Here is a 24,896-nt window from a genome sequence, read left to right as displayed (position 1 = left end):
CTCATAGAATGAGTTAGGGAGCATTCCTCCCTCTGCTCTATTTTGGAAGAGTTTGAGAAGGATAGGTGTTAGCTCTTCTCTAAATGTTTGATAGAATTTACCTGTGAATCCATCTGGTCCTGGGCTTTCACTTTTCGGAAGATTTTTAATCACAGTCTCAATTTCAGTGCTTGTGATTGGTCTGTTTATATTTTCTATTTCTTCCTGGTTCAGTCTTGGAAGGCTGTGCTTTTCTAAGAATTTGTCCATTTCTTCCAGGTTGTCCATTTTATTGGCATATAGTTGCTTGTAGTAATCTCTCCTGATCCTTTGTATTTCTGCACTGTCAGTTGTTACTTCTTTTTCATTTCTAATTCTGTTGATTCGAGTGTTCTCCCTTTTTTACTTGATGAGTCTGGCTAATGGTTTATCAATTTTGTTTATCTTCTCAAAGAACAAGCTTTTAGTTTTACTGATCTTTGCTATTGTTTCCTTCATTTCTTTTTCATTTATTTCTGATCTGATCTTTATGATTTCTTTCCTTCTGTTTACTTTGTGTTTTTTAGTTCTTCTTTCTCTAATTGATTTAGGTGTGAGGTTAGGTTGTTTATTTGAGGTTTTTCTTGTTTCTTGAGGTAGGATTGTATTGCTATAAACTTACCTCTTAGATATGCTTTTGCTGCATCCCATAGGTTTTGGATCGTTGTGCTTTCATTGCCATTTGTGTCTCGGTATTTTTAGATTTCCTCTTTGATTTCTTCAGTGATCTTTTGGTTATTTAGTAGCGTATTGTTTAGCCTCCGTGTGTTTGTATTTTTTACAGTTTTTTTCCTGTAATTGTTATATAGTCTCATAGCACTGTGGTCGGAAAAGATACTTGATACGATTTCAATTTTCTTGAATTTACCAAGGCTTGATTTGTGACCCAGGGTATGGTCTATCCTGGACAATGTTCCATCAGCACTTGAGAAGAAAGTGTATTCTGTTGTTTTTGGATGGAATGTCCTATAAATATCAATTAAGTCCATCTTATTTAATGTGTCATTTAAAGCTTGTGTTTCCTTATTTATTTTCATTTTGGATGATCTGTCCATTGGTGAAAGTGGGGTGTTAAAGTCCCCTACTATGGTGTGTTACTGTTGATTTCCCCTTTTATGGCTGTTTGCATTTGCCTTATGCATTGAGGTGCTCCTAGGTTGGGTGCATAAATATTTACAATTGTTATATCTTCTTCTTGGATTGATCCCTTGATCATTATGTAGTGTCCTTCCTTGTCTCGTGTAACATTCTTTATTTTAAAGTCTATTTTGTGTGATATGAGAATTGCTACTCCAGCTTTCTTTTGATTTCCATTTGCATGGAATATCTTTTTCCATCCCCTCACTTTCAGTCTGTATGTGTCTCTAGGTCTGAAGTGGTTCTCTTGTAGACACCATATATATGGGTCTTGTTTTTGTATCCATTCAGTCAGTCTGTGTCTTGGTTGGAGCATTTAATCCATTTACATTTAAGGTAATTATTGATATGTATGTTCCTATTACATTTTCTTAATTGTTTTGGGTTTGTTTTTGTAGGTCTTTTCCTCCTCTTGTGTTTCCTGCCTAGAGAAGTTTCTTTAGCATTTGCTGTAAAGCTGGTTTGGTGGTGCTGAATTCTCTTAACTTTTGCTTATCTGTAAAGGTTTAAATTTCTCCATCGAATCTGAATGAGATCCTTGCTGGGTAGAGTAATCCTGGTTGTAGGTTTTTCCCTTTCATCACTTTAAATATGTCCTGCCACTCCCTTCTGGCTTGCAGAGTTTCTGCTGAAAGATCAGCTGTTAACCTTATGGGGATTCCCTTGTATGTTATTTGTTGCTTTTCCCTTGCTGCTTTTAATATTTTTTCTTTGTATTTAATTTTTGATAGTTTGATTAGTATGTTTCTCTGCATGTTTCTCTTTGGATTTAACCTGTATGGTATTCTCTGTGCTTCCTGGACTTGGTTGACTATTTCCTTTCCATGTTAGGGAAGCTTTTGACTATAATCTCTTAAAATATTTTCTCCGATCCTTTCTTTTTCTCTTCTTCTTCTGGGACCCCTATAATTCGAATGTTGTTGTGTGTAATGTTGTCCCAGAGGTCTCTGAGACCGTCCTCAATTCTTTTTATTCTTTTTTCTTTATTCTGCTCCCTGGCAGTTATTTCCACCATTTTATCTTCCAGCTCACTTATCCATTCTTCTGCCTCAGTTTTTCGGTTATTGATTCCTTCTAGAGTATTTTTAATTTCATTTATTGTGTTGTTCACCATTGTTTGTTAGCTCTTTAATTCTTCTAGATCCTTGTTGAATGTTTCTTATATTTTCTCCATTCTGTTTCCAAGATTTTGGATCATCTTTACTATCATTACTCTGAATTCTTTTTCAGGTAGGTTGCCCATTTCATCTTCATTTATTTGGTCTTGTAGGTTTTTACCTTGCTCCTTCGTCTGTAACATTTTTTTTGTCGTTTTTTTTTTTTGATGGTGGTGCTGTATTCCTGTCTTACTGGTTGTTTGGCCTGAGACGTCCAGTACTGGAATTTGTAGGCAGTTGGATAGAGATGGGTCTTGGTGCTGAGTTGAGGACCTCTGGGAGGCCTCACTCCAACTGATATTCCCTGGGGTCTGAGGTTCTCTGTTAGTCCAGCGGTTTGGACTTGGAGCTCCCACCACAGGCGCTCGGGCCCGACCTCCGGCCTGGGAACCAATATCCTGCAAGCTTTGTGGCACGGTTAAAAAAAAAAAAGGAAGAAAGAAAAAAAGGAGCAGCACAATATGAAAGAGAAAAAACAAAATAGAATTAGAAATATAAAAATTATATTAGGAAAAATAAAACTATAATTGAAACAACTGCAACAAGGTAAAATAAAACCACAACAGAAAAAAGAAAAAAAAAAGGGTGGGGGGGGGGGACAAGCCAAAAGGAGAGAACAATAACAAAGTATAAAGAATAAAATAAAATTAGAAAAATAAAAGATTTATTAGGAAAAATAAAAATATGAAAGAATCGACAGCAGTGAATCAACGATGTAAAACAGAACCCCAATCTAAAAGAGGAAAAAAGAAAAGAAAAAAAAAGCCTTGGCCATGGGGGCGGAGTTTAGGCTGGGGTGGCACTTAGGCAGGGACGGTGTTTATGGTGGGGCGGGGCTTAGGCGGGTGGGGGGTGATGTTTGAGCATGGGGCGTGGCCTCTGCTTAGGACCTGTGGGGAAGAGGAGAGGCAGCATGTCCAAAGTAGGGCCTCAGGAGTGAGAAGTTCCGTAGTTTGGAGGTAGGGCGCTGAGTGAGGGTGTGTGGGTGGGGTTTAGGCCCAGCTTGTTGGAGGGGGTCTCCAAGTGTAGAGTCGAGGCCCTGGGTGGGGGTGTAGGGGCGGGGCTTGGGCTCTGCACTGCAGGAGGGAGGCTCCGAGGGCAGAGGATTAGGCCCAGGAGCCCAACAGGCTTCCTGGTGCCTAAGTGGACAGGGTGAGCAATGGCTCCGTTCCTTCGTGCCCCTCCCCCACCGTCTCCCCCAGGGTCTCCCCCATCGCCGCTGGACCCCTAACCGTGGGTGGGTCCCGCTGGGTGTAGGAACTCCTCTCCTCCCCCAGCCACCCCTTGGGGTGCTGGTGCTGGAGGTCTGGACTTTACTTTTGCTCTCCCTTCCCTCCCTCTCACTCCCTCAGGACCCGCTGGGCTGGAGGGAGCCTAGGTGGGCAGAGGATCAGGCCTGGGATCTCAGGAGGTGGGCAGGGGAAACCTAGCCACACTCCCTTTTGATCTTCTGCCCTCCCAATGGTCCCCCAATTTCCCCGTTTTCCCCTCCCCCAGCCACCCTTCAGGGGCACCAGTCCCGTCCGGCCTCCACTTCTCCTCCCCCTTCACTCCCCCCACACACTACCGGGTCACTGGGGGTTCCTCCCGTCCCTTTAGGTGTCTGTGGTCCCCCTCTGGTGCCTGGTAGGTGCCCTAGTTGTGAGGAGACGGAATTCCGCATCCTCCTGGTTTGCCATCTTGACTCCGCCCCCGAGTGTCCTTTTTACTTTCTCCTTCTCTTTCAACTCTTAGGAGTTACTTACATTTTTTGTTTGTTTGTTTGCGGTACTCGGGCCTCTCACTGTTGTGGCCACTCCCGTTGCGGAGGATGCGCAGGCTCACTGGCCGTGGCTCACGGGCCCAGCCGCTCCGCGGCATGTGGGATCTTCCCAGACCGGGGCACGAACCCGTGTCCCCTGCATCGGCAGGCGGACTCTCAACCACTGCACCGCCAGGGAAACCCACTTACATTTTTTAATGTGATTGGTTTATTAAGAATTAAGTTGTAGGGAATTCCCTGGCAGTCCAGTGGTTACGACTCTGCGCTTTCAGTGCCGAGGGATCGGATTCAGCCCCTGGTTGGGGAGCTAAGATCCTGCAAGCCGAGTGGCGTGGCCAAAAAAAAAAATTCAATTGTAAAGGGAATGGACTTTCTGAATGTTTTCTATGGGATTCTGCATTTGCTTCTAAATATCTCAGCTATCTTCTCTCCATGTTTGTGTGTGTGTGTGTGTGTGTGTGTGTGTGTGTGTGTGTGTGTGTGTGTGTGTGTCTGTCTCTCTATGTGGAGGGTGGTGGAGGGAGTATTCAGGTTCAAAATATTTAGTTACTCAATACTCTTCACCTAATGATATACCATCTTCATCAGTCTGGATAAGACCTTTCTCTTTTTATTGTATTTTCCCCTTCTTCATCTTGTTTTCTATTTCAGTTTCTTTGATGGTTATTTTTCTTTTTTATATATCAATTTTGACATTTTATGTTTTTCCAGAAATTGATCTAAGCCAGTGCTTCCCAACCCAATCATGTTGCTGCACACATAGAAAATAATATGTGCATGCACAGTGGGGTATATGAGGCCAAAGGCTACAGACAAGGGTGTCTGGCTACCACCCACCCCATGGACCACCCTAAGAGCTAAGAGCAGTATCTCAACATAAGTATAATCCATCTGTGTTACTTTCCATGACACACTAGTTGAGAAGCTCGGTCTAGACTTTTGAATATATTTGTGTATAGTTCACATCCGTCAATGATGTTACAGTGGGTCACAAAGATAGAATTGTTGATATAGCTCTTGTCTCTGGTATGAAAAAGCAAAGCAGTGAGTAATTTCATCTTAATTAACCCAGGCTTAGGTCAGCTGCTGCCATGTATCTGGAGGACAGGAAAGGGGCAGAATGAAATGGTCTCTCTAGAGTAGGACAGATACAGTACAATCAGGTTGGGTCACTAGACTTACGTTCCTGGAGTGGCAAGTGGAAAGGAGTAGTTTACCATTATAGACCACTAGGTGCCTACTTATTCAGATATGCAGGCAAAGGGTAGTCTGGTCTTACAAATTATTTTAAAACTTGGGTAACATTGATACTGGAGAGGACAGAAAATCACAAGATAAGTTTGACGATGTCGTCCAGCACAGCAGTTTTCAAACTATGATGTCAGGAATTTTTACACTATTAAAAGTTATCGAGGACCCCAGAGAGTTTTTGCTTATATGGATAATATCTACCAATATGTACTGTTTTCAAAATTAACATAGAAAAATTTTTAAATTGTATTTATTAATTCACTTATAAATAACAATACATTGATTGTATTGGTAATATAACTAACGTTTTATGAAAAATTACTTTTCCAAAACAAAAAAAAATGTGAGGATAGCATTATTTTACATTTTTGTGAGCCTTTTTAATATCTGGTAGCTGTAGTCTCATATCAGTTCTGCATTCGATCTGTTGCTATATGTCATGTAAGCTGTGGAAAATTCCACTGTACACTCATGAGAGAATGAGAGAGAAAAGAATTATTATGAAACTATAGAATTATGAGAATAATTTTGACCTTGCAGAGCTCCTGAAAAGGGTCTCAGAGGTCTCCAGGCATGCTTTGAGGAGAGCTGATTTAACAGAAAGGATGAATGCTAATGCTAGGCTCTTTGGAGTTTGGCCAACCTATTTTATAAGTTATACTAAATGTCAGGTGAATGATGTAGAATGACCATATGACTAGGTGTGAACTTTCTCAAAGTTCTGATTTGAATTTTTTTTTTTTTTTTGGTTGTGCCGCATGGCATGTGGGATCTTAGTTCCCCAACCAGGGATCCAACCTGCGCCCCCTGCAGTGGAAGCATGGAGTCTTAACCACTGGGCTGCCAGGGAAGTCCCCTGATATGAATTTTTTTATCACAGAAAAAATTCTTTAGACTTCCCTGGTGGTCAAGTGGGTAGGAATCTGCACTCCCAATGCAGGGGGCCTGGGTTCGATCCCGGTCAGTGAACTAGATCCCACAGGCATGCGGCAACTACGAGTTCGCATGCCGCAACTAAGAAGCCCGTGTGCTGCAACTAAACATGCCACAATGAAGATCCTTCGTGCTGCAGCTAAGACCTGGTGCAGCCAAATAAATGATTAAATAAATAAATACTTTAAAAAAATTCTTTTCCAATCGTAAGTCCTTATATTTGGTTTTTTTTTTTGCGGTATGCGGGCCTCTCACTGTTGTGGCCTCTCCCGTTGCGGAGCCGCGCAGGCTCAGCAGCCATGGCTCACGGGCCCAGCCGCTCCACGGCATGTGGGATCTTCCCGGACCGGGGCACGAACCCGTGTCCCCTGCATCGGCAGGTGGACTCTCAACCACTGCGCCACCAGGGAAGCCCCTTATATTTGGTTTTGTGCTTCATGCTATAGCACAAAATCAGTGCCCAATAAATATTTGTCAAATAAACAAATTTTCTTAGAGTCTTACAGCTGTCACTGACTTGATGCCAATAGCTTTATGTCTTTCATTGAACTCTGAACTAATGAGGGCAGGATGTGAACTTATGACAACTCTAGGATATTAAGTCTGCTTCAAGGTCTAGATAATAAAGCAATCTTGGCTTCACCCAAGTGATCAGGGTACAACCCCATCCCTGTTGTGTGAAAGAGGGTTTCTTGCTCTTCTCACTTTGCTGGAGGTACCGTCAGGGAGTACCCACACTGAACTATCTGTTCCTAGTGAAAATAATAATAGCTGCCTTTTAATGCATGTTTACAAAGTGTCAGGTACTGGGTTAGGCATGCATTATGTTATCTCATCTTTAAAATAAACCTGTGAAGCAGATACTATTATCCTCATTCTGTAGGTGAGTAGCTTTCACAAAGTCTCTTAGCTGGTAAAATCTGTCTAACCCCAGGGCCTTTAATCACCTGACTGCATTGAGGAAGAGGCCTGAATCAGGGAGTAAGAGTAGGAATTGGAAAGGCAGTTTTTTGTTCTTGGATCTACCTCTTCATTCAATTAATGTAGGTGGGAGGAGACAGGGAGAGAGGATTCAGTGCTTTTATCTCTGATACAGGCACCAACTCAACAGCAAAGAATGGCTACCTTTTTTTTTTCTTTTTTTTCTGGCCGTGCTACAGCACGGCATGTGGGATTGTAGTTCCCGGACCAGGGGTCGAACCTGCGCCCGCTGCAGTGGAAGCGCGGAGTCCTAACCACTGGACTACCAGGGAAGTCCCAAGAATGGCTGCCTTAATTACTGTTCTGGATGGTGATCAATGCTGCGTCCAAACTGAGCTCCAACAGAACAAGGGTGGAATTCACTAGACCTGTTCCTTGTCAATTGCTGAGCAACTACTGAGTACAGAACCTTGATAAATACAAAAACAGTATTCTCTGTGTTCACAAGGAGTTTAAACATGAATGGGGCTTTAAAATATTTGTACACAGAATTATATACCAGGAAGTATAAATTAAAGTATCTGTTAGCACTGGCATTTGAATAAAACTTTTATACCACCGGTGCAAAAGAGAGAAAAGAATGGGTCGCGGATGTGGCTTACTTTATCTGAATCAATGTTTCCCCATGGCTCAGGAACTTTGGTGATAAAGGTAAAAGAAGTTTTCATAGAGGAAGACAATAAACAAAGTTTCTTGTTTTCAGTCCCTCCCTTAGAGATAAATTCTGGATTTGAATGCAGATCAAGAAAATAGGTCAAGAGCATTCCATCTTACACCTCCCCGTTATAATTTCATCACGAGACTCCCTAAGATGCTAAGAGAGCTAGAACTGGTTTTGACTTATTCTGAAAGTGACTACATAAAGCTTTTCCTAGAGCTGAGGCTCATAAAAATCTATGGTTGTGTAGAACAGAGAGATCTTTCTTGCAGAGCCAAGGAATAATTCCTCAATTTTCAAAGATGTAAAAGTTATAAGTTAGTTATAATCAATGATATCACTATGGAATCTTAGAAAGAGAAAAAAATCTTTTATTTTTAAAATTTATTTATTTAATTTATTTATTTTTGGCTGCGTTGGGTCTTCGTTGCTGCGTGCGGGCTTTCTCTAGTTGTGGCGAGCGGGGACTATTCTTTATTGCGGTGTGCAGGCTTCTCATTGTGGTGGCTTCTCTTGTTGCGGAGCATGGGCTCTAGGCGCGTGGGCTTCAGTAGTTGTGGTGCGTGGGCTCAGTAGTTGTGGCTCATGGGCTTTAGAGCTCAGGCTCAGTAGTTGCGGCGCATGGGCTTAGTTGCTCCGCAGCATGTGGGATCTCCCCAGACCAGGGATCAAACCCGTGTCCCCTGCGTTGGCAGGCGGATTCTTAACCACTGCAGCGCCAGGGAAGCCCAAGAAAAAAAATCTTATACATCATCTCATATAACCCCTTCTTTTAGATGACAAAACCAAAACCCAAGAATTAAGTGACTTGACCAAGTTTCTGTGACTTATTAGTGGTAGATCTGGGACTAGAATTGAGTACTAATAGGTAATTTCCTTCTTACCACTCTTCGTAGTTTCCCAGTTTTCTTTCTTCAGAGCTTCTGAAAGTTCAAAGTATTTCCGTATAGTCTTTTGATTAGGCAGGAAGGTGACCATGACCCAGGATATTTGTGTTTAGGAAGAGCTCAGTCTCAGTTCTACCTTTCCCTCCAATTAAGATCTTCTTGATCATCTGATATAAGGAAAATTACCATTTATTAAGCACTTTCCTTGTGTCACGGTCTTCATATATGTAATATCATTGTACCTGCAAGATTCATGTAAAGTAGACCCGCTTCTAACATTTTAATGGGAATATGAATCCCCTGGGAATCTTGTTAGTGCAGATTCTGATTTTGCTGGTCTGAGATGGGGTTCAAGATTCTGTATTTCTAAAAAGCTTCTAGGAAAAACCAGTAATGCTGTTTTATCTGTTGGCCTTATGTTGAGTAGGAAGAATCTTAATCTTATAGATGAAAAAACTGAGCTTTAGCAAGATTAAATAAATTGCCCAAGTTCATACAGGCAGTAAATGGTAGACTAGTGATTTGATCTAGGTCTCTCTGACTCTAAAGCTCAAGATGTGATAAGGGAAGCCAGGGAAAAATGGAAAGAGAGCTTATGTTCCAATATTTCTTAAACAGGTCACTTCTCAAGTGAGTCAATGGCAGAATCCAGGACTAAATCAAAAAGTCCTGGCTCTGAGCCAAGTGTTTCCCCTTTTTCCTCTTATCAGTCCCCTAATCAGGATCTTTGCTTCATGCTTAGCAAACCATTTTTAGAATTGGCTTTTGGGTTTTCTCCATTACAGGTTTATTGCCAAACCCTGTGCACTCCATGTTGGCATCCAGGACAGTGGTCCTTATCAGGCCCAACCTAATGCCATCCTTGAAAAGGTGTTCATATCTGTTACCAAGGTAAGTGGGCAAAGAAACAGAGGAAGATTCGTGTGGGGGTTTATCCCATAGGGCAGGGGAGGATAAAAGAGCAAGTATTTCCAAGGGTAGGGATAGGATGGGATGATCTTTCACATTTGGGAAGTCCATAGAGCTATTAGGAAAACTTTATCCACTCAGGGAAATACCTTTGGGCCAGGATCCCTTAAATAAGTCAAGTTTACATACACTTGAGTTTTAGGCCTAGTAGTCACCACCACCCCTCCTTCTTCCCCAGACACACATCATATTTTGATTTTGTTTTTCCCTGCTCCAGCTCTTGTCATTACCTAGTTGCATAATCAAATGGAAATGGTACTGATAGCCCTTGCGGTTGGGTTTTAATATCTCTTTTTACTTAGCTTGGGCTGGAGGGAGAAGACCAAACAAGGATGTGTATAGATGAATGGTAAAGGTCCTTGATGTGTAAAATAGTACTTCATACTAAAACTGACTTTGGGGATGAAACCTGGAAAGAAAAACATTACTTAAGTCACTATAGTTATTGCCGCTTTGCCACTCAACTAGTCAAAGGGATTTAATGAGAGGTTTGAAGAAAAAGGGATGTTCTGACTCTGGTCATACATCTGCAGTATCCTGATGAAAAAAGGCTGGAGGGCCTGTCAAAGCAACTGGACTGGGATGTCCGAAAAATCCAATGCTGGTTTCGCCATCGGAGGAATCAGGACAAGCCCCCAACGCTCACTAAATTCTGTGAAAGCATGTAGGTGTGCAGAAGGAGGTGGGGAGTGAGGAGAAGGGTGGAGTATGACTGGACTAAGGTTTTCTTTTTGGAAATCACTTCTCTTGTTAGGATAACAGTCAATAGATGTGGAGGGCTAACTCTATTATAGGCTGGGAAGAAGAGAACTGGAAGCCTGATCACCCTTAGTTTCTTGGACATGCTTGCCCCTAAGCTAGATGTAGTTCCATTTTGTTCCCCTTTCCCAAATAAATTGGGAATGAATTCCTATACTGGCACTTACATAGGTAGATATGCATACCTACTATAATCCATTTCACTGGATTTTTGCTGATTATCCTCTGGACACCGAGTGCTGTATTTCTCATTATCATGCAAAAAAAAATAATAGGCACTATCATCAGGGAGTCTAATATGGAAGAAAAGTTTACTAAAGACAGTATACACTTGTGGAAATCTATTTTAAACAGAGGCTGGAAGATTTTTATCTCTTTGGCTTTTTCGGTAACAGTATTTGTCCCTATTATGGGAACTTAATTTCTTACCAGTAACTGTCTTATCCCCAAATCTGCTCTCTTGACTTCTTTACTTCACAGACTTTCTTTTGAGTAAATATTTATCTAACTTCTACTTCTTGCCCATCCAGGTGGAGATTCACTTTTTATTTATGTATATTCTGCTATGGAGTTAGATTTCTCTGGTCGGTGAGTCTGAACTTTCTCTGGTTCTCTGTTGGGTTCTAATCATACCTACATTCCTGGAGATAAGAGTTAAATACCTTTAGATTTTGTCCCTTACTCCCTTTTCTTCTTTTCTTGTGATTTTTTTTTTTTTCTTGTGATAAGCTAAATAGATTGTCTTCTGTCTGGGGCCTGACATCAGTAACCTCATGACTCTACTATTTCTCCCATAAATAATGCTAATAATAAAAAAATTAATTAAATCAGCATAGTACGTGATGGTTTACAAAAGCACTTGACAAAAGTCCTGTTCTTTCAAGGAGGAGACATTACAGAAATCAAGTCAGTAACTCATTATAGTGGGTAAAACAGGTATTATTCCTGCTTTTCAGCTAATTGTCAGAGTCAAAGAAGAATTTCAGGCTTTTTGATTCATGAGTCCGTTTTTTTTTTTCACTGTACCACACTATTTTCCTCTAAATGCAATAATTGAGGCTTCAAAATACATGAAACATAAAGAGGCAGAAAGAAGGGAAAAGGAAGAGAATAGACAAATATACAGTCATATTTGGAGATTTTAATACTCTTCATAATTGACTAAATCACTAGACAAAAATCACTGAAGTTGTAGAAGATTTAAACAACACAGTCAATCAATTTGGCCTAATTGACATTTATAGGACACTACACCAACAGCTGAAGAATATGTATTATTTTCAAATGTACATGGAACACCAACTAAGATAACCATATGTTAGGCCATAAAATTAGTCTCAGCAAATTTTAAAATATTGAAATCTTACAAAATATGTTCTCTGACCATATGGAATTAAAATAGAAATCAAATTAATAATAAAAAGATATCTAGAGAAATATTTGGAAGTTAAACAACTCTTCTAAATAACCCGAAGATCAAATAAGAAATCATAGGGAAATTAGCAAATATTTTGAATTGAATGATGCTGAAAATACAACATACCAAAATGTGTGGCATGCAGCTAAAGCATACTTAAGAGGAAATTTATAACTTTAAATGTTTATATTAGAAAAGAAGAAAGCTTTAAAGTCAATGATCTAAGTTTTCACTTTAAGATCCAGAAAAAGAAGAGCAAAGTAAACCCAAAGTAAGTTAAAGGAAAGGAAAAAGCAAAAATCGATGAAATAGGCATTAGACAAATAATGGAGAAAATTAATAAAGCCAAAAGTTGGTTCTTTGAAAGGTTTAATTAAAATTGATAAACCCTTAGAAAAAAATAAGAAAACAAATTATCAGTATCAGGAAGAAAAAGAGGCTATCACGGGGATTTCCCTGTTTGTCCAATGTTAAGACTCCGCCTTCCAATGCAGGGAGTGCAGGTTCGATCCTGGTTGGGGAACTAAGGTTCCACATGCTGTGGGGTGTGGCCAAAACTTAAAAAAAAAAAAAAAAGAAGAAGCTATCACTACATATCCTGTAGACATTGAAAGAATAATAGGACAAGATTGTGAACAATTTAACAGTAATAAATTCAACAACTTAGATGAAATGGACTTAATTGAAACTCCATTAGAGATTATTACTTTTGACTTGTGAATCTTTGGCATGGAGATCTCGCTCTCAGTTATTAAATGAAATCATTGTCTTCCTGCCTCCCAGTTTCCTATATATTCCAGGTTGTGATGTTTCCAGAAACTATCCTAGAGCTCTCATTGCTCTTACATACCTCAAAGCATGGTTTCTCTCTTTGTAATAACACTTTCTTGTTCTAGAAGAAAAGTCTAGCCATTTAGTTACCCTAAATTCTGTCAAGAGGGATTCCTTTTTCTTTCCCAACTCTTTTGCCCCAAGCATAGAGAGAAAGGGATTATATAGATGAGCCAGGGGAGAATTCTAAGGGCTGACTTAGATTATCTGTTTTCTCTTAGTCGCCTTGGTTCTGGGACACCCGACAATGCTGGCACAGTTACCCTTATCAGGTAGGATCTGAGCCCTTTCAAGACAGGGGTCTTATGTGTGTGTGTAAGATGGGGTTGGGGAGAGTACATTGCCAGTCCTAAGGGAAGATAGCACATTTCCTTGGGATTCTTGAGGGATTAGGGACTGAGTCTCTTTGAGTCATATATTCAGGTATATATTTTTGGGGTCCCCATAAGCAGTGAAATCCAGTGATCTGTTTGTTCCAGGTTCCTATATTCACCCTAATTGGGCTGGAAAGAAAAACAGCTCCCTGGCACTTAATGAGGTGCTTTCTGGTTCATGTGTCCCTTTTGAATCCCTCAAGATTTTCTACTATGGTTCTAGTCCATAGTAGAAAAATGTCAGGGGACTGCTAACAGAGTAGAAGAAAGAAAGGCCTCAGTGTATTTAATACCCTGAAAAGCACTAATTGCCCAGAATTCTAGACACACTGATTTGGTTGTGCTATAGTATGTGTTAACCTTATCTGATCTCTGAAAGATGAGAGCTGAAGATGTGTATGTGGAAGGGAAGAGGTTTAAGTCTCCGCACCAATCCAAGGTCTGTTAGCTATTGCAGATCTTGGAAGATGATGGAGAGGAAGGTTATTTAATAATTTGGGGTATGGCTCCTCTGAGAGGGAGAAATTTGGGGAGGTGGAATGAGTCTTTGACTAGCTGGTATTCTAACTACTACTTTCTCTCTTCCAGCCTCTCACAAATGGGCTTTATTACTATTATATCATGGAATTGGCTTTCTATTGGTCTCTTATGTTTTCTCAGTTTACAGACATTAAAAGAAAGGTAAGGACATTGGCTCCCTCAACTCCCTGACTTATTGCATCCTCCTTTCCAGCAGCTATCATCATTATTGTCATTGTGATAGATTCTCTGCCCTGATTGGGACCACAAAAGAGGGAGAAAGTAGGTTTAATGGGACTTTTAGCTCTTTGTAATGTTCTCAGAAGTGAGACCTGACTAATGATGAAGTATATTTGAGGCATTCAGGGCAGCCCAGGATGAAAACAGTTAACCGTCTAAGAAGCATACCCTTTTCCTCATTTTCTCCAAGGTTCTTACATATACAAAGCTCAGGAAACTTAGTCTGAGCTTAGTTCCTAAGCTCAGAACGTAGGGATAGTAAGGCCTGATCCAGGAAAGGCCTTGATTCCAGAAAAGCTAGATCTGGCTTTTGTTTGGCATTAGGGACCCTTGTTCCCTCTCTGTTCTCCCTTCTTGGTGACCCCACTTACTTAAAGAATGTCAGTTGGAAGGGGTTTAGGATGATTTAGTTTACCCTTTACTTACTGTTTAGGAAACGAAGATTCAGAGAAGTGAGTTGACTTGCCCACAGAGTGGCAAAGTTGGAAATGACTGAAGTTTTTTATAAGCAGACAGAAAGGGCAGAATCTTCACCTTTTATTGGTGTCCACCTGACATAATGCAGTTCCAGCAGCTCTAACCCTAATCTATCACTAACTTGTGGTTATCTTTGGTAAGGAAAATCAGGGTTAGCCTTCGTGGGAATGGATTGAAATTGATCTGGGTTATTAGTTGTTGTGTAACCTAGAAGCTTGATACACAATTCAGATGCCTTTCACTCTCCTATGATTAGTAGACACAGGTCTCCTTACTAAAATTTTATTTTAGTACATGACGCATATAAAAAGGTTTGTAATACATATGTTGGTTTTAAAACATTCTAGAACGTGTATTTGTAAACTCATCCCCAACTCAAGAGCTAAAATGTACCATTGTATCTGTCTCTGTGGAGAGCACAGACTTTATATCCTTGCTTCTCTGATGCAGATTTACCTGCCCTCCCCCACCCTCTCTCCCTCACTGGGCTGGGAAGTATTTATTAGATATGTCTGATAACTCAGGTATTTAGAGATTTCTCCAGAGCTAACCTTGGCATTTGAACCCAAGGGGAAGTTTGAGCTTTAAATCTGAAAGCAGGAAGTGCTTGTAGTAAGATGGATTGTTTAGCATGTCTCTGAAATGTTTTGGAATAGTTTAGCTTTGCCCCCTTCACAAACCTCCCCTTTCTGTTAGGTCCCTTTGGTTGAAATTTCCTTCATCAAAGCAGAAGAGTCTTAGACTTTCAAGGATATCTGAAATGTCTAAGGCTTGTATGCCTGACTACCACCTGGGAAATTATTTCCAAGTGTCAGCTCAGCATCCAAGCTGTACATGTTCTGCAACTACCAAAGAAAATTGTTCTTTTCTGTGTTTTGAGCTATATTAACGTAGATTATGGGTCAGTCATTGACGTAGAGAGTTTTGGGTCAAATGTTAGGCAGCTCCCTGAGGGAGAATTTAAACAAAATGGAACTTCTAAGGGGTGGAATAAGACCTTCTGAGAACAATGCAGGACATTGAGTTGGCCAGCAGCTCTATGGCCTTGCCTTTACCTGCCTGTTTTATTTCCATTCCTTCCTAGGACTTCCTGATCATGTTTGTGCATCACTTGGCCACCATTGGGCTCATTACCTTCTCCTACATCAACAACATGGTTCGAGTGGGAACTCTGGTCATGTGTCTACATGATGCCTCAGACTTCTTGCTGGAGGTAAGACCCCAACCCCCCTTTCCTCACTATTCCTCTTTCTTTACTTTCCCTCCTGAGAACTGGCTTTCTCCCCAGCTCAATTCTTATCTTCCTTTCTCCAGGCAGCCAAGCTGGCCAATTATGCCAAGTATCAGCGTCTCTGTGACACCCTTTTTGTGATCTTCAGTGCTATTTTTGTGGTGACTCGTCTAGGAATCTATCCATTCTGGTAAGTGGTAGGGCTGTGGAGCTATGGTAGATACGTAGCCATAAACTGGTGATACCTTTCACCAGTTGAGGGAACAGACCACCAAGGTTCCCTAACCCTAAATATTGCTCTGCTTCTTCCTTGACCTAACCTGACCCTTTATGGACTCTCAAAGGACCTCATTTCCCTTGCACAATATTTCTAGTGAGGTGTAATCTAGACTGAGAGCATCCAACTCACTTAGCTGTGGCTCGCCTGACTCATCTCTGAGGAGCAGTCTTCATTTTATGCCTAAGTAATTCCTTTGCCTTCTTTTGTACTGATTACAAAATTCTCAGGCTCTTGCTTGTTTTCCTGCTCTATACCCTGTCTCCCACCCTGACCAACACACACATACACCACTCTCACTTCTACACTCACTACTTTATGATACAAAGTCATTGACTCTGTGGGTTGGAGATTCTCCTTAGTCTGAGGGAATCAGCTACCAGCTGTCCTATATGTGCCTGAGGATCTGAGTAATTCCTAGGATTATGATTAAAATTGGTGTCCCAAACTTGTGAAACTCTGTATATTTGAAGTGATTAATAATACGACTTATTCTATCAGTTGCTAAGATTTCTATATCTTCCCTTATCCCTAAAGATAGAAAACTCCATGGGCCCCTTTCTTTATTCTTTTCTCACTGTGGATGAATATCTCTGGAACTTCAACTGATAGAAGGTATGGGGAGAAAACACAAGATTCTGCTTTCCAGGGAATTCAGCTTCATCCCTATCTGTCTGGCTTTGACTCTGGAATCTGACCATTGGCCTCCCTCTTACAGGATTCTGAACACGACCCTCTTTGAGAGTTGGGAGATGATCGGGCCCTATCCGTCCTGGTGGCTCTTCAATGGCCTTCTCCTGATCCTACAGGTTCTGCATGTCATCTGGTCCTACCTAATTGCACGAATTGCTTTCAAAGCCTTGATCCGAGGAAAGGTGAGGATGAAAGATGGCTTCTTTCTTTGGGGCTGGGTGGGAAAATAGGTATTACCCAGCAAAGAGCCTAGGGCTCCAAAGTTTCCATCTTTTCTTTAAGTATGAGTGTTTAGCCATCTAAGACATGACTTAGATGTCAGAGGAAGGATCTGCCTTCTTCCTGTCCCTTAGGAATGACCATTGTAAAATAATAAACAGGATTAGGTTTGGAGATGACCTCAACCATTTCCTACCCCTTACCTACCTACTTTGTGGATTTCATATTTTTGTTTTTAGCATGGGAACCTTTTTTCAAAGGAAATCATATGCAGAGCTCCAAGATATACACTGTATAAAAGCAGAGATGTTAGATTGCCTAGGAGTAGTTTGGTAAGTCGCAAGCCACCCCAAGATGGCCACACTGTGATGTTCAAGATATGGTTTATGTAAGGGACTAAGTACCGATCTCACCTTACTGTTGTATGAGGCAGGGGTCTTAAGTGAGATAGGTCTTTAGGGTTTCAAATACCCATCTTATGCCAAGAGCCCAAAAGCATAAAGGAAGATCATTCAGTGATAAAACTCATAACTGAATTTTGCAAATTCTGAAGCAGTCAGACTGTGTTAGCCTGCGGGCTGGGGATTCAGCCTTCGGCAATACACAATCCCAAGGGGAGGGGCTCTGGTAGAGGATACACTGACTCTAGGACAAAGGGATGGAATGTTTCCCAGGAATATATGATCCCTTGTGTCGCTATTCTTTTTTTGTTTTGTTTTGTTTTTGTTTTTTTGCGGTACGCGGGCCTCTCACTGTTGTGGCCTCTCCTGTTGCGGAGCACAGGCTCCAGACGCGCAGGCTCAGTGGCCATGGCTCACGGGCCCAGCTGCTCCGCGGCATGTGGGATCTTCCCGGACCAGGGCACGAACCCGTGTCCCCTGCATCGGCAGGCAGACTCTCAACCACTGCGCCACCAGGGAAGCCCTTGTGTCGCTATTCTTTATGGCTGCAATTGGTTTCAGAACTTGCTTAGTGTGCCTGTGCATCTTGCTGTAGCTACTGGACATCTCTCTTCTCCCCTGCTCTTTCCTGACCAGGTGACCTATCCAGGAGGGATTAGACCCAGACTCTGTACTCTCCACTCTTTTCTCACCTCCTTCCTTTTTTCTATGCCTGGTGGGAGCTGGACAGTTTCATCTCTTGCATGTAAGTGTATCTGTGCTTCTGGTGTTCAGTGAAGCATGTCTGTCTGAATGTGTTTCTCTTCCTTCCTGCTTTCCATTCTGTTTCCCTGGGTTGTATCAGAGCATGTATCTCTCCTGACTCCAGCCACGGTGCCAGTCGGGTGAATGGTCACATGGGAGGCAGCTACTGGCTGAAGAGTAAGGTGGTTGGTATGGGGACTTCAGCGTAGATGGACTTGTAGGGCTGCTGACAGCCTGCTCCTCTGGGCCTCCCCGCATCTGCACTCCTGTGACTAGGGGGTGTGCAGGGCACTGAGGAGAATCAAAGAAGAAAATATTTTCACTTCTTTAAAAAACTCTGCCATTTTATATGGAGCTCAGGTTGGGCCATTGTTGAATGGAGCTCAAGTTGCCAGGTTCTTTTTCCTAAATTGAGGCAAGATTAGAGTCTACTCATTTTTTTTCCCCTTTCTGTTTTTCCTTTCCTTCCCACCCACCCACTGCCCCCCTCCTTTTTGAGCCTCCCTTTCCCTCAAATTTAGACACACTGCCCTCTGGTGGAAATTTCCTAAAGATCAGATAATCAGTTCATCTGGGTTCAGAGGTCGATAGCTATAATAAACCATAGAATCTTAGAGCTAACCAAAGCAATTCCCCCACCCCTTGGCAATAGCAATTGTAGTTTTGTTTCCTTCTCACCCCCTTCTCTTAGTTACTTTAAAAAAACAAAAACAACAAAAAAAAACACATTTATTATCCTTCAGTTCGGGAGGGCAAAAGTCTGACATAGGTTTCACTGGGTTTTTCTCCTTTACTTTTATGGTCCACGGTAGAGAATCTGAAATACTGTGCTTGGTATGCAGGATAGTTTAGATTGAAAAACACTGCTCTAATCCAAATCCTTCATTTGAAAATATAGAACAAAAAGCTGAGGTTGAAAGGTAAAGATTCATAGAGAGTAGCATGATTGGGACTGGGATTTTTTACTCGCTGACTGCCAGTCTACTTTTCTTTTCACCATACTGTGTATCTTGGGGTTGCTCAAGAGAAGTAACTATCAACACCCTATGACCCTAGTCATAGGGTGTCAATAGTTGAGCCCAGGAAGAGCCCAGTTGTGGATCAGCTTTGGGGATAAAGCAAAACTCTGGATAACCAAAACTGCAGTGGCCACACCACCAGAAGATAGAAGCAATGATGATAGCCATATGTATTGTTTGTGTTGGCCTTTTCTTTTCTTGAGGTACAATAGGAGAAAGGGTGTCTGTGGAGTTTCCTTCAAACCTAAACCACAACTGGGTGAATGATTTCAGCTCTTTTAGGCTGTTCCTGAAAGATAAACTCCTCTACCAAGATGGCTACTTATTCCATTCAGAACAGAATTAGAGATGATGAGAGAGAAACCCAGAAAGCAGGCAAAGGATATTCACAACAGTCTCTGTGGTCCAGATAGTATTTTGAGTCAGGTGCCACCAGAAAGTAGGCCAGATTGGGAGCAATGCCCAAACATGGGCTCTGTGGGCTTTGTCTGTCTTATGATTCTAGAAAAGTTCTGTCCTTACCTTTTCTACCTTTGGCCTCATCCCACCCAGGTATCTAAGGATGATCGCAGTGATGTGGAAAGCAGCTCAGAAGAAGAAGATATGACCAGTAGCACAAAAGGCCCCTGTGGCCGCAGCTCCAGCAATGGTGCCGGTCGGGTGAATGGTCACATGGGAGGCAGCTACTGGCTGAAGAGTAAGGTGGTTGGTATGGGGACTTCAGCATAGATGGACTCGTAGGGCTGCTGGCAACCTACTCCTCTGGGCCTCCCCGCATCTGCACTCCTGTGACTAGGGCGTGTGCAGGGCACTGAGGAGAACCAAAGAAGCAAATATTTTCACTTTTTTAAAAAAACTCTGCCATTTTGTATTTAATAGCCTCCAGGTTCTTTCAGTAATGTTATTTGCTCTGTGTGTGCGCGTGCGTGTGTGCATATGTGTGCACATGTGCATATGCATTTGTGCATATGTGTGAGTTTCGTTGCCTAGGTTGGAGCACAAGCCTGGTCCCCTTTGAACCCACCTCAATCCCAGATTTGGCTGCATCTTGAATTATGCTGGCTCCAGAGAGTCCCCTCCCTTGTTGCCCATGGCTCTTGAAGTTCTGGCCATCTGAATGGAGCAGCTAAGTTCACTCCAGGTTTCTGCACTGTTCCTCCTTTGGAGATGGAATATTTCACACGACGTTATATAGAAACAGACAACCATGAATGGATGGCCAGGATTGCTGTGGCCCCTAGCTAGGTCCCCTTCCTGCCACCTGGTAGTGATGGACAGCTGCTGATAGATACCCTGCTCTTTATTCAGTGGTACGCAGGGAGTTGGGGGGTGGGAGGAACAGGTGAGCTGAGGGCTGGAGGACAACAGCCACTGGGTGAGTTGTTAACGGTTTATACTATTGTTTACTCTTCTGTGATTAAAAGTGCTTCAACCCTCATCTGCTGTCTCAACCTCTTTAGTCACTCTGTCCCCAATCCCCTGAACCCATAATCTAATTAAGAACTTTTTCACGTCTGATTCTAGAGGCCATTGGACACCAAGTTTTTCCTTTCTGTGCATGCTGGAAAGAGAGCGCCTGCATTTTAGGGCTTTATATTTTAAGAAAAAATAAACATGTGTAGTGACCATAAGAAAAAATACTGAGCAGATGAAAGCATGTATATTACTAAAGCAACAAAGGCTGTGGTTGAAGAGCTAAGACACCTTGAGTATTTCCTGTATTTCCCATTTTATTGAATACAGAGACTGCCAGTTAACATCTTAAGATTGCGATAAGTGAGTCTAAGCAGATGTTTTCTCTTTTAGTTCTGTTTTTCTCTTTTAGCCTATGGAGAAAAAGTCTTCCTAATCTAGATTTTTCTCTAGTTGAGGTCAAGGCAAAATTACTAATAGTAGTATTCATCTCTTAAAATAGTTTTCCATTTAGTGAATATTCAGATTACCAAAATATTTCCAGATGCTCTTGTGTACATTAAGACATATGGTGTGCTTCATTGTTAGGGAGATGGATAAAAATTGAAAGAAGTAGGTTATTGTTCTAAGAATCAGATACTCATTTGATGTTCATTGACATCATTGGGATATTGACTCTACTAAACTTACTGAGTGGCTGGATTTTAAAAAGACTTACTATAGGGCATGGAAAAATTAAGTTCTAAAAAGTCTTACATAGTTATTTGGTCAGAGCTAGTCAGGAAGACTAAAAGACTAGGGTCTTACATTTAGTTCCTCAATTTGCCGTATTGTTGAATAAATTAGTAATTATGAAATATGAATGAAAATGCTTTTGAAAGTCAGACAAGGTATGTATATTGCCTTTTGAACAATTGCTTTGTAAATACAATCTGAATTAGTTGGCCCAGTTAATCTGACAAAAGATGCAACCAAGTGGTATAATAATTAAAGTAATAATTGCTAACACATAGCTCTTTATTACATGCCAGGTACTGTATTAAGCACTTTACATATGATTAAAATACAGCAAAATAGGTTAACTTGCCTAAATTCAAACAGCTAGTAAAGAATCAAACTCAGAGTCTCTGTTCTTAACCACTATACTGTAACACTTCCCAAGACTTCATATGAGGAAGAATAGTTGTTGAAGAAGCATTTAGCCAGAGGCATAGACTGATTAGAGTTAGCCTTGGATGAGTGAATTGAGATTAGGGTCAGTTATAGGAACAGGGTCTTGTTCTAAAGAGGAACTATATGCATATAGCTGGAGTGGGAGATGAGAGAGAGGTTGCTAGGGAGTTTGAATACAGAGCCGGAAGATAATAGTGTTAACGGGGGGGGGGGGGGGGGGGTTGGTGGGGGGGGCAGCAAGACTGTCATGAGGCCAGTTTTATAGATGGCCTGGGAAGGTTTTATGCCTGAGAGGAAGGCCCCAAATCAGTGCAGAGCAGGTTAGATGCAGACCCATCATCCCTACCCAAGAACTAGGAATATTTGTAAGAGAAGCAAGGCATTACCTCTCCTCTGTTGAATGTAAAAGAGTTTTAACTTTATTATTTATTGAAAAGATAACATGTTTGTATAGTGCTTAACTGCTTTGAAGATGATTTCACAACATCAAAAAGTGAACTTCAGAACACTGCTGTAAAAGTAGGGATTGTTATCCCCATTCCATAAATGAATGTTCTGATTGTCTATTACAATGTAACTAACCACCTGAAAACGTAGTGGCTCAAAAGAACAATTTATTATTTCTCATGGTTTGGTTGGTTGAATGAGCCCAGTTGGAAATATCTCATGTGGTTGCAGTCAGATGGCAGCCGGGAATGGAGTAGTTTAAAGACTCAACTGAGCTGGATGTCAAAGATGATTAACTGGTCTGGCTAGAAGTTAATGCTGGCTGTTCCCTGGGAACTCTGTCGGGGCTATCAACTAACGTACCTAAACGTGGCCTCTCCATGCCTTGGGCTTTGCTCAGGTGGTTGCATTCCATGATGCAGGGAGCAGAAGTCACTAGGACCATTAAGAATGTTGACTGGGGCTTCCCTGGTGGCGCAGTGGTTGGGAGTCCGCCTGCCGATGCAGGGGACACAGGTTCGTGCCCCGGTCTGGGAAGATCCCACATGCCGCTGAGCGGCTGGTCCCGAGAGCCATGGCCGCTGAGCCTGCGCGTCCGGAGCCTGTGCTCTGCAATGGGAGAGGCCACAACAGTGAGAGGCCTGTGTACCGCAAAAAAAAAAAAAAAAAAAAAGAATGTTGACTGGGGGAATTCCTCGGCGGTCCAGTGGTTAGAGCCGCCAGCGCTTTCCCTGGTGGCCCAGGTGCAATCCCTGGTAGGGGAGCTAAGATCCTGCAAGCTGAGTGGTGTGGCCAGAAAAAAAAAAAAGAGAATGTTGACTGGAACTGACACACATTACTTCCACTATATCCTGTTGATCAAAGTAGTCACAGGGACCACCTAGATACGAGGAGGTGGTGAGATAGATTCTACCTCTTGAAGCAGTGGCGAGGTCACTGCAGAAGAGCATGGGGAACGGGAGGTATGGTTGCATACACCTTTGAAAAATTCAGTCTGCCACAGTTAGAAAACTGAGTCTCAGAAGTTGTTCAAAAAACACAAACATCTTAGATTGCCTATCATGTATCATGAGCTTTCGCATTATCATAATCCTAAAAATAATCATATGAGTTTGGTTAGTGGGTGATAGTATGCTGATTTTTTGGGTTTTTTTTTAAATTTTATTTATTTATTTTGGGCTGTGTTGGGTCTTCGTTTCTGTGCGCCGGCTTTCTCTAGTTGCAGTGAGCGGGGGCCACTCACTGTCACAGCCTCTCTTGTTGCGGAGCACAGGCTCCAGATGCACAGGCTCAGTAGTTGTGGCTCACGGGCTTTGTTGCTCCGCGGCATGTGGGATCTTCCCAGACCAGGGTTCGAACCCGTGTTCCCTGCATTGGCAGGCAGACTCTCAACCGCTGCGCCACCAGGGAAGTCCTAGTATGCTGATTTTAAACCAAGTTCTTCAGACTTTAGGTCCAGTATGCCTGCAGGAAGATATTTTCAGTTCAATAAAATATTTATTTAGTGCCTACTTTATGATAGGCACTGTGGCAGAGAAGCTGGGGACACAAAGATGAACAAGATCTGGTTTCTACTTCAGAGATCTCAGACTGCAGTTAGGAAAGGAAAAAAAAAATGATACAATGTGATAACAACTATTCTAAATTATTCTTGGCAAGGTGGGAGAAAAGTTGAAGGTGGAGCTGGGCCATTAAAGATGAGTAGAGCTTTGCCAGGAAAACAGGAATAGGAAGGTGTTATGTTTGGAAGAGATGGGAGGATATGAAAGCTATCAGTTCTGTCTTAATGTAGACTAAAATAATCTGAGACAAACATTCAGGAATGGTGGATGAAGTTGTGGTGGTTTTTTTCTTTTTCTTTAATGCACAGCTGAGCTTCCAAGAAAGGGACACAAAAGATGCAAAGGTACTGAAAACGAGAGCAGAAGGCAAAACAGCTGATGCAGTTATTGAAGGGAGAGGAGAATATACCCTAAGGACTTGGGTTTTAATGCTGACAAGAGACAAGATTGTGGCCCCATGCAGAAAGCTGAAACTGAGACCTCCAGTTAAAGCTGGGACCCGGAAAGAGCAACAGCAAAAGGGGGAAGCTATCAAAAATTCACAGTTGGCAAAAGGAGAAAGCAAAGAAATTTGAATGCTTGGGCTTGTGGGGTCAGGATGCTCCTGAGAATTTTCTCAATTTCTGGGCCCACACTTCATGTGAATCTGAGAACCTGAATGTATACTTCCTGTGTGGTCTGGGAAACATCACACCTCCAACCCCATCCCCAGGTAAGAACTTGCAGGAAAACTGATTTCAGATCAATTATCTATGGGACTGCTCTGGAAAGACCTGTACATGATGATGCAGACGATGTGGGATTCTTATACTACCACCAGCACCCCCCACCAAATAAAAAAGTTCCAAAAGATTTCCTCAAACCTGCAGCACATATAACTAACAAAATACAAGTATCCAGAGTATGAATAATTTTAAAAATGACAAAGCCCAATAGCAAGAAGAGGAGAGGGGGAGGGAGCAAAGGATATGCATAGGTAATTCCTAGAGGGTGTATGCCAATGGATAATCAATAAAAAGGTGATCATCCTTACTGGAAATCCATGATATGTAAATTAAAATGAATAGAAACCCCTTGACGCCAACAGAATGAGGAAATGTTGCTGGTGAGAGTACATTGACATAACTGCTTTGGAAAAGCAACTTCACAACTAGTAAAGCTAAATATTAGTAATTGGTCTTTTATAGAAACTAGTACAAGGATACTCATTGCATTGCTGTTAATAAGAGGGAAAAAGCGGAAGAGACTCAGTGATCTTTCACTAGAGGAATGGAATAAATTGATTTACTCATGTAATTGGAATATTATACAACAATTAAAATGAAGAGCTAAGTTTTCCTATTAATA

At 41.7% G+C, this 24,896-nt stretch overlaps 1 protein-coding gene across 1 annotated transcript in view; it reads left to right on the top strand.

Annotated features, from left to right (window-relative positions):
• The window catches only part of CERS5 (ceramide synthase 5), a 35,174-nt gene extending 14,736 nt beyond the window's left edge, over window positions 1-20,438 (top strand). The window contains exons 2-10 of the mRNA XM_060026213.1: window positions 9,570-9,675; window positions 10,287-10,417; window positions 11,043-11,100; window positions 12,982-13,032; window positions 13,723-13,815; window positions 15,455-15,583; window positions 15,685-15,791; window positions 16,597-16,753; window positions 19,507-20,438. Of these exons, the coding sequence (XP_059882196.1) occupies window positions 9,570-9,675; window positions 10,287-10,417; window positions 11,043-11,100; window positions 12,982-13,032; window positions 13,723-13,815; window positions 15,455-15,583; window positions 15,685-15,791; window positions 16,597-16,753; window positions 19,507-19,683 (1,009 nt within the window). The 3' untranslated portion in view covers window positions 19,684-20,438. The remainder of the gene's footprint in view (window positions 1-9,569; window positions 9,676-10,286; window positions 10,418-11,042; window positions 11,101-12,981; window positions 13,033-13,722; window positions 13,816-15,454; window positions 15,584-15,684; window positions 15,792-16,596; window positions 16,754-19,506) is intronic.
• The last annotated feature ends 4,458 nt before the right edge of the window (window positions 20,439-24,896 follow it).

This window comes from Delphinus delphis, chromosome 11 (assembly GCF_949987515.2).
Source record: "Delphinus delphis chromosome 11, mDelDel1.2, whole genome shotgun sequence".
In the NCBI taxonomy this organism is placed as follows: Eukaryota; Metazoa; Chordata; class Mammalia; order Artiodactyla; family Delphinidae; genus Delphinus; species Delphinus delphis.
This window is presented reverse-complemented; position numbering and strand designations above follow the sequence as displayed.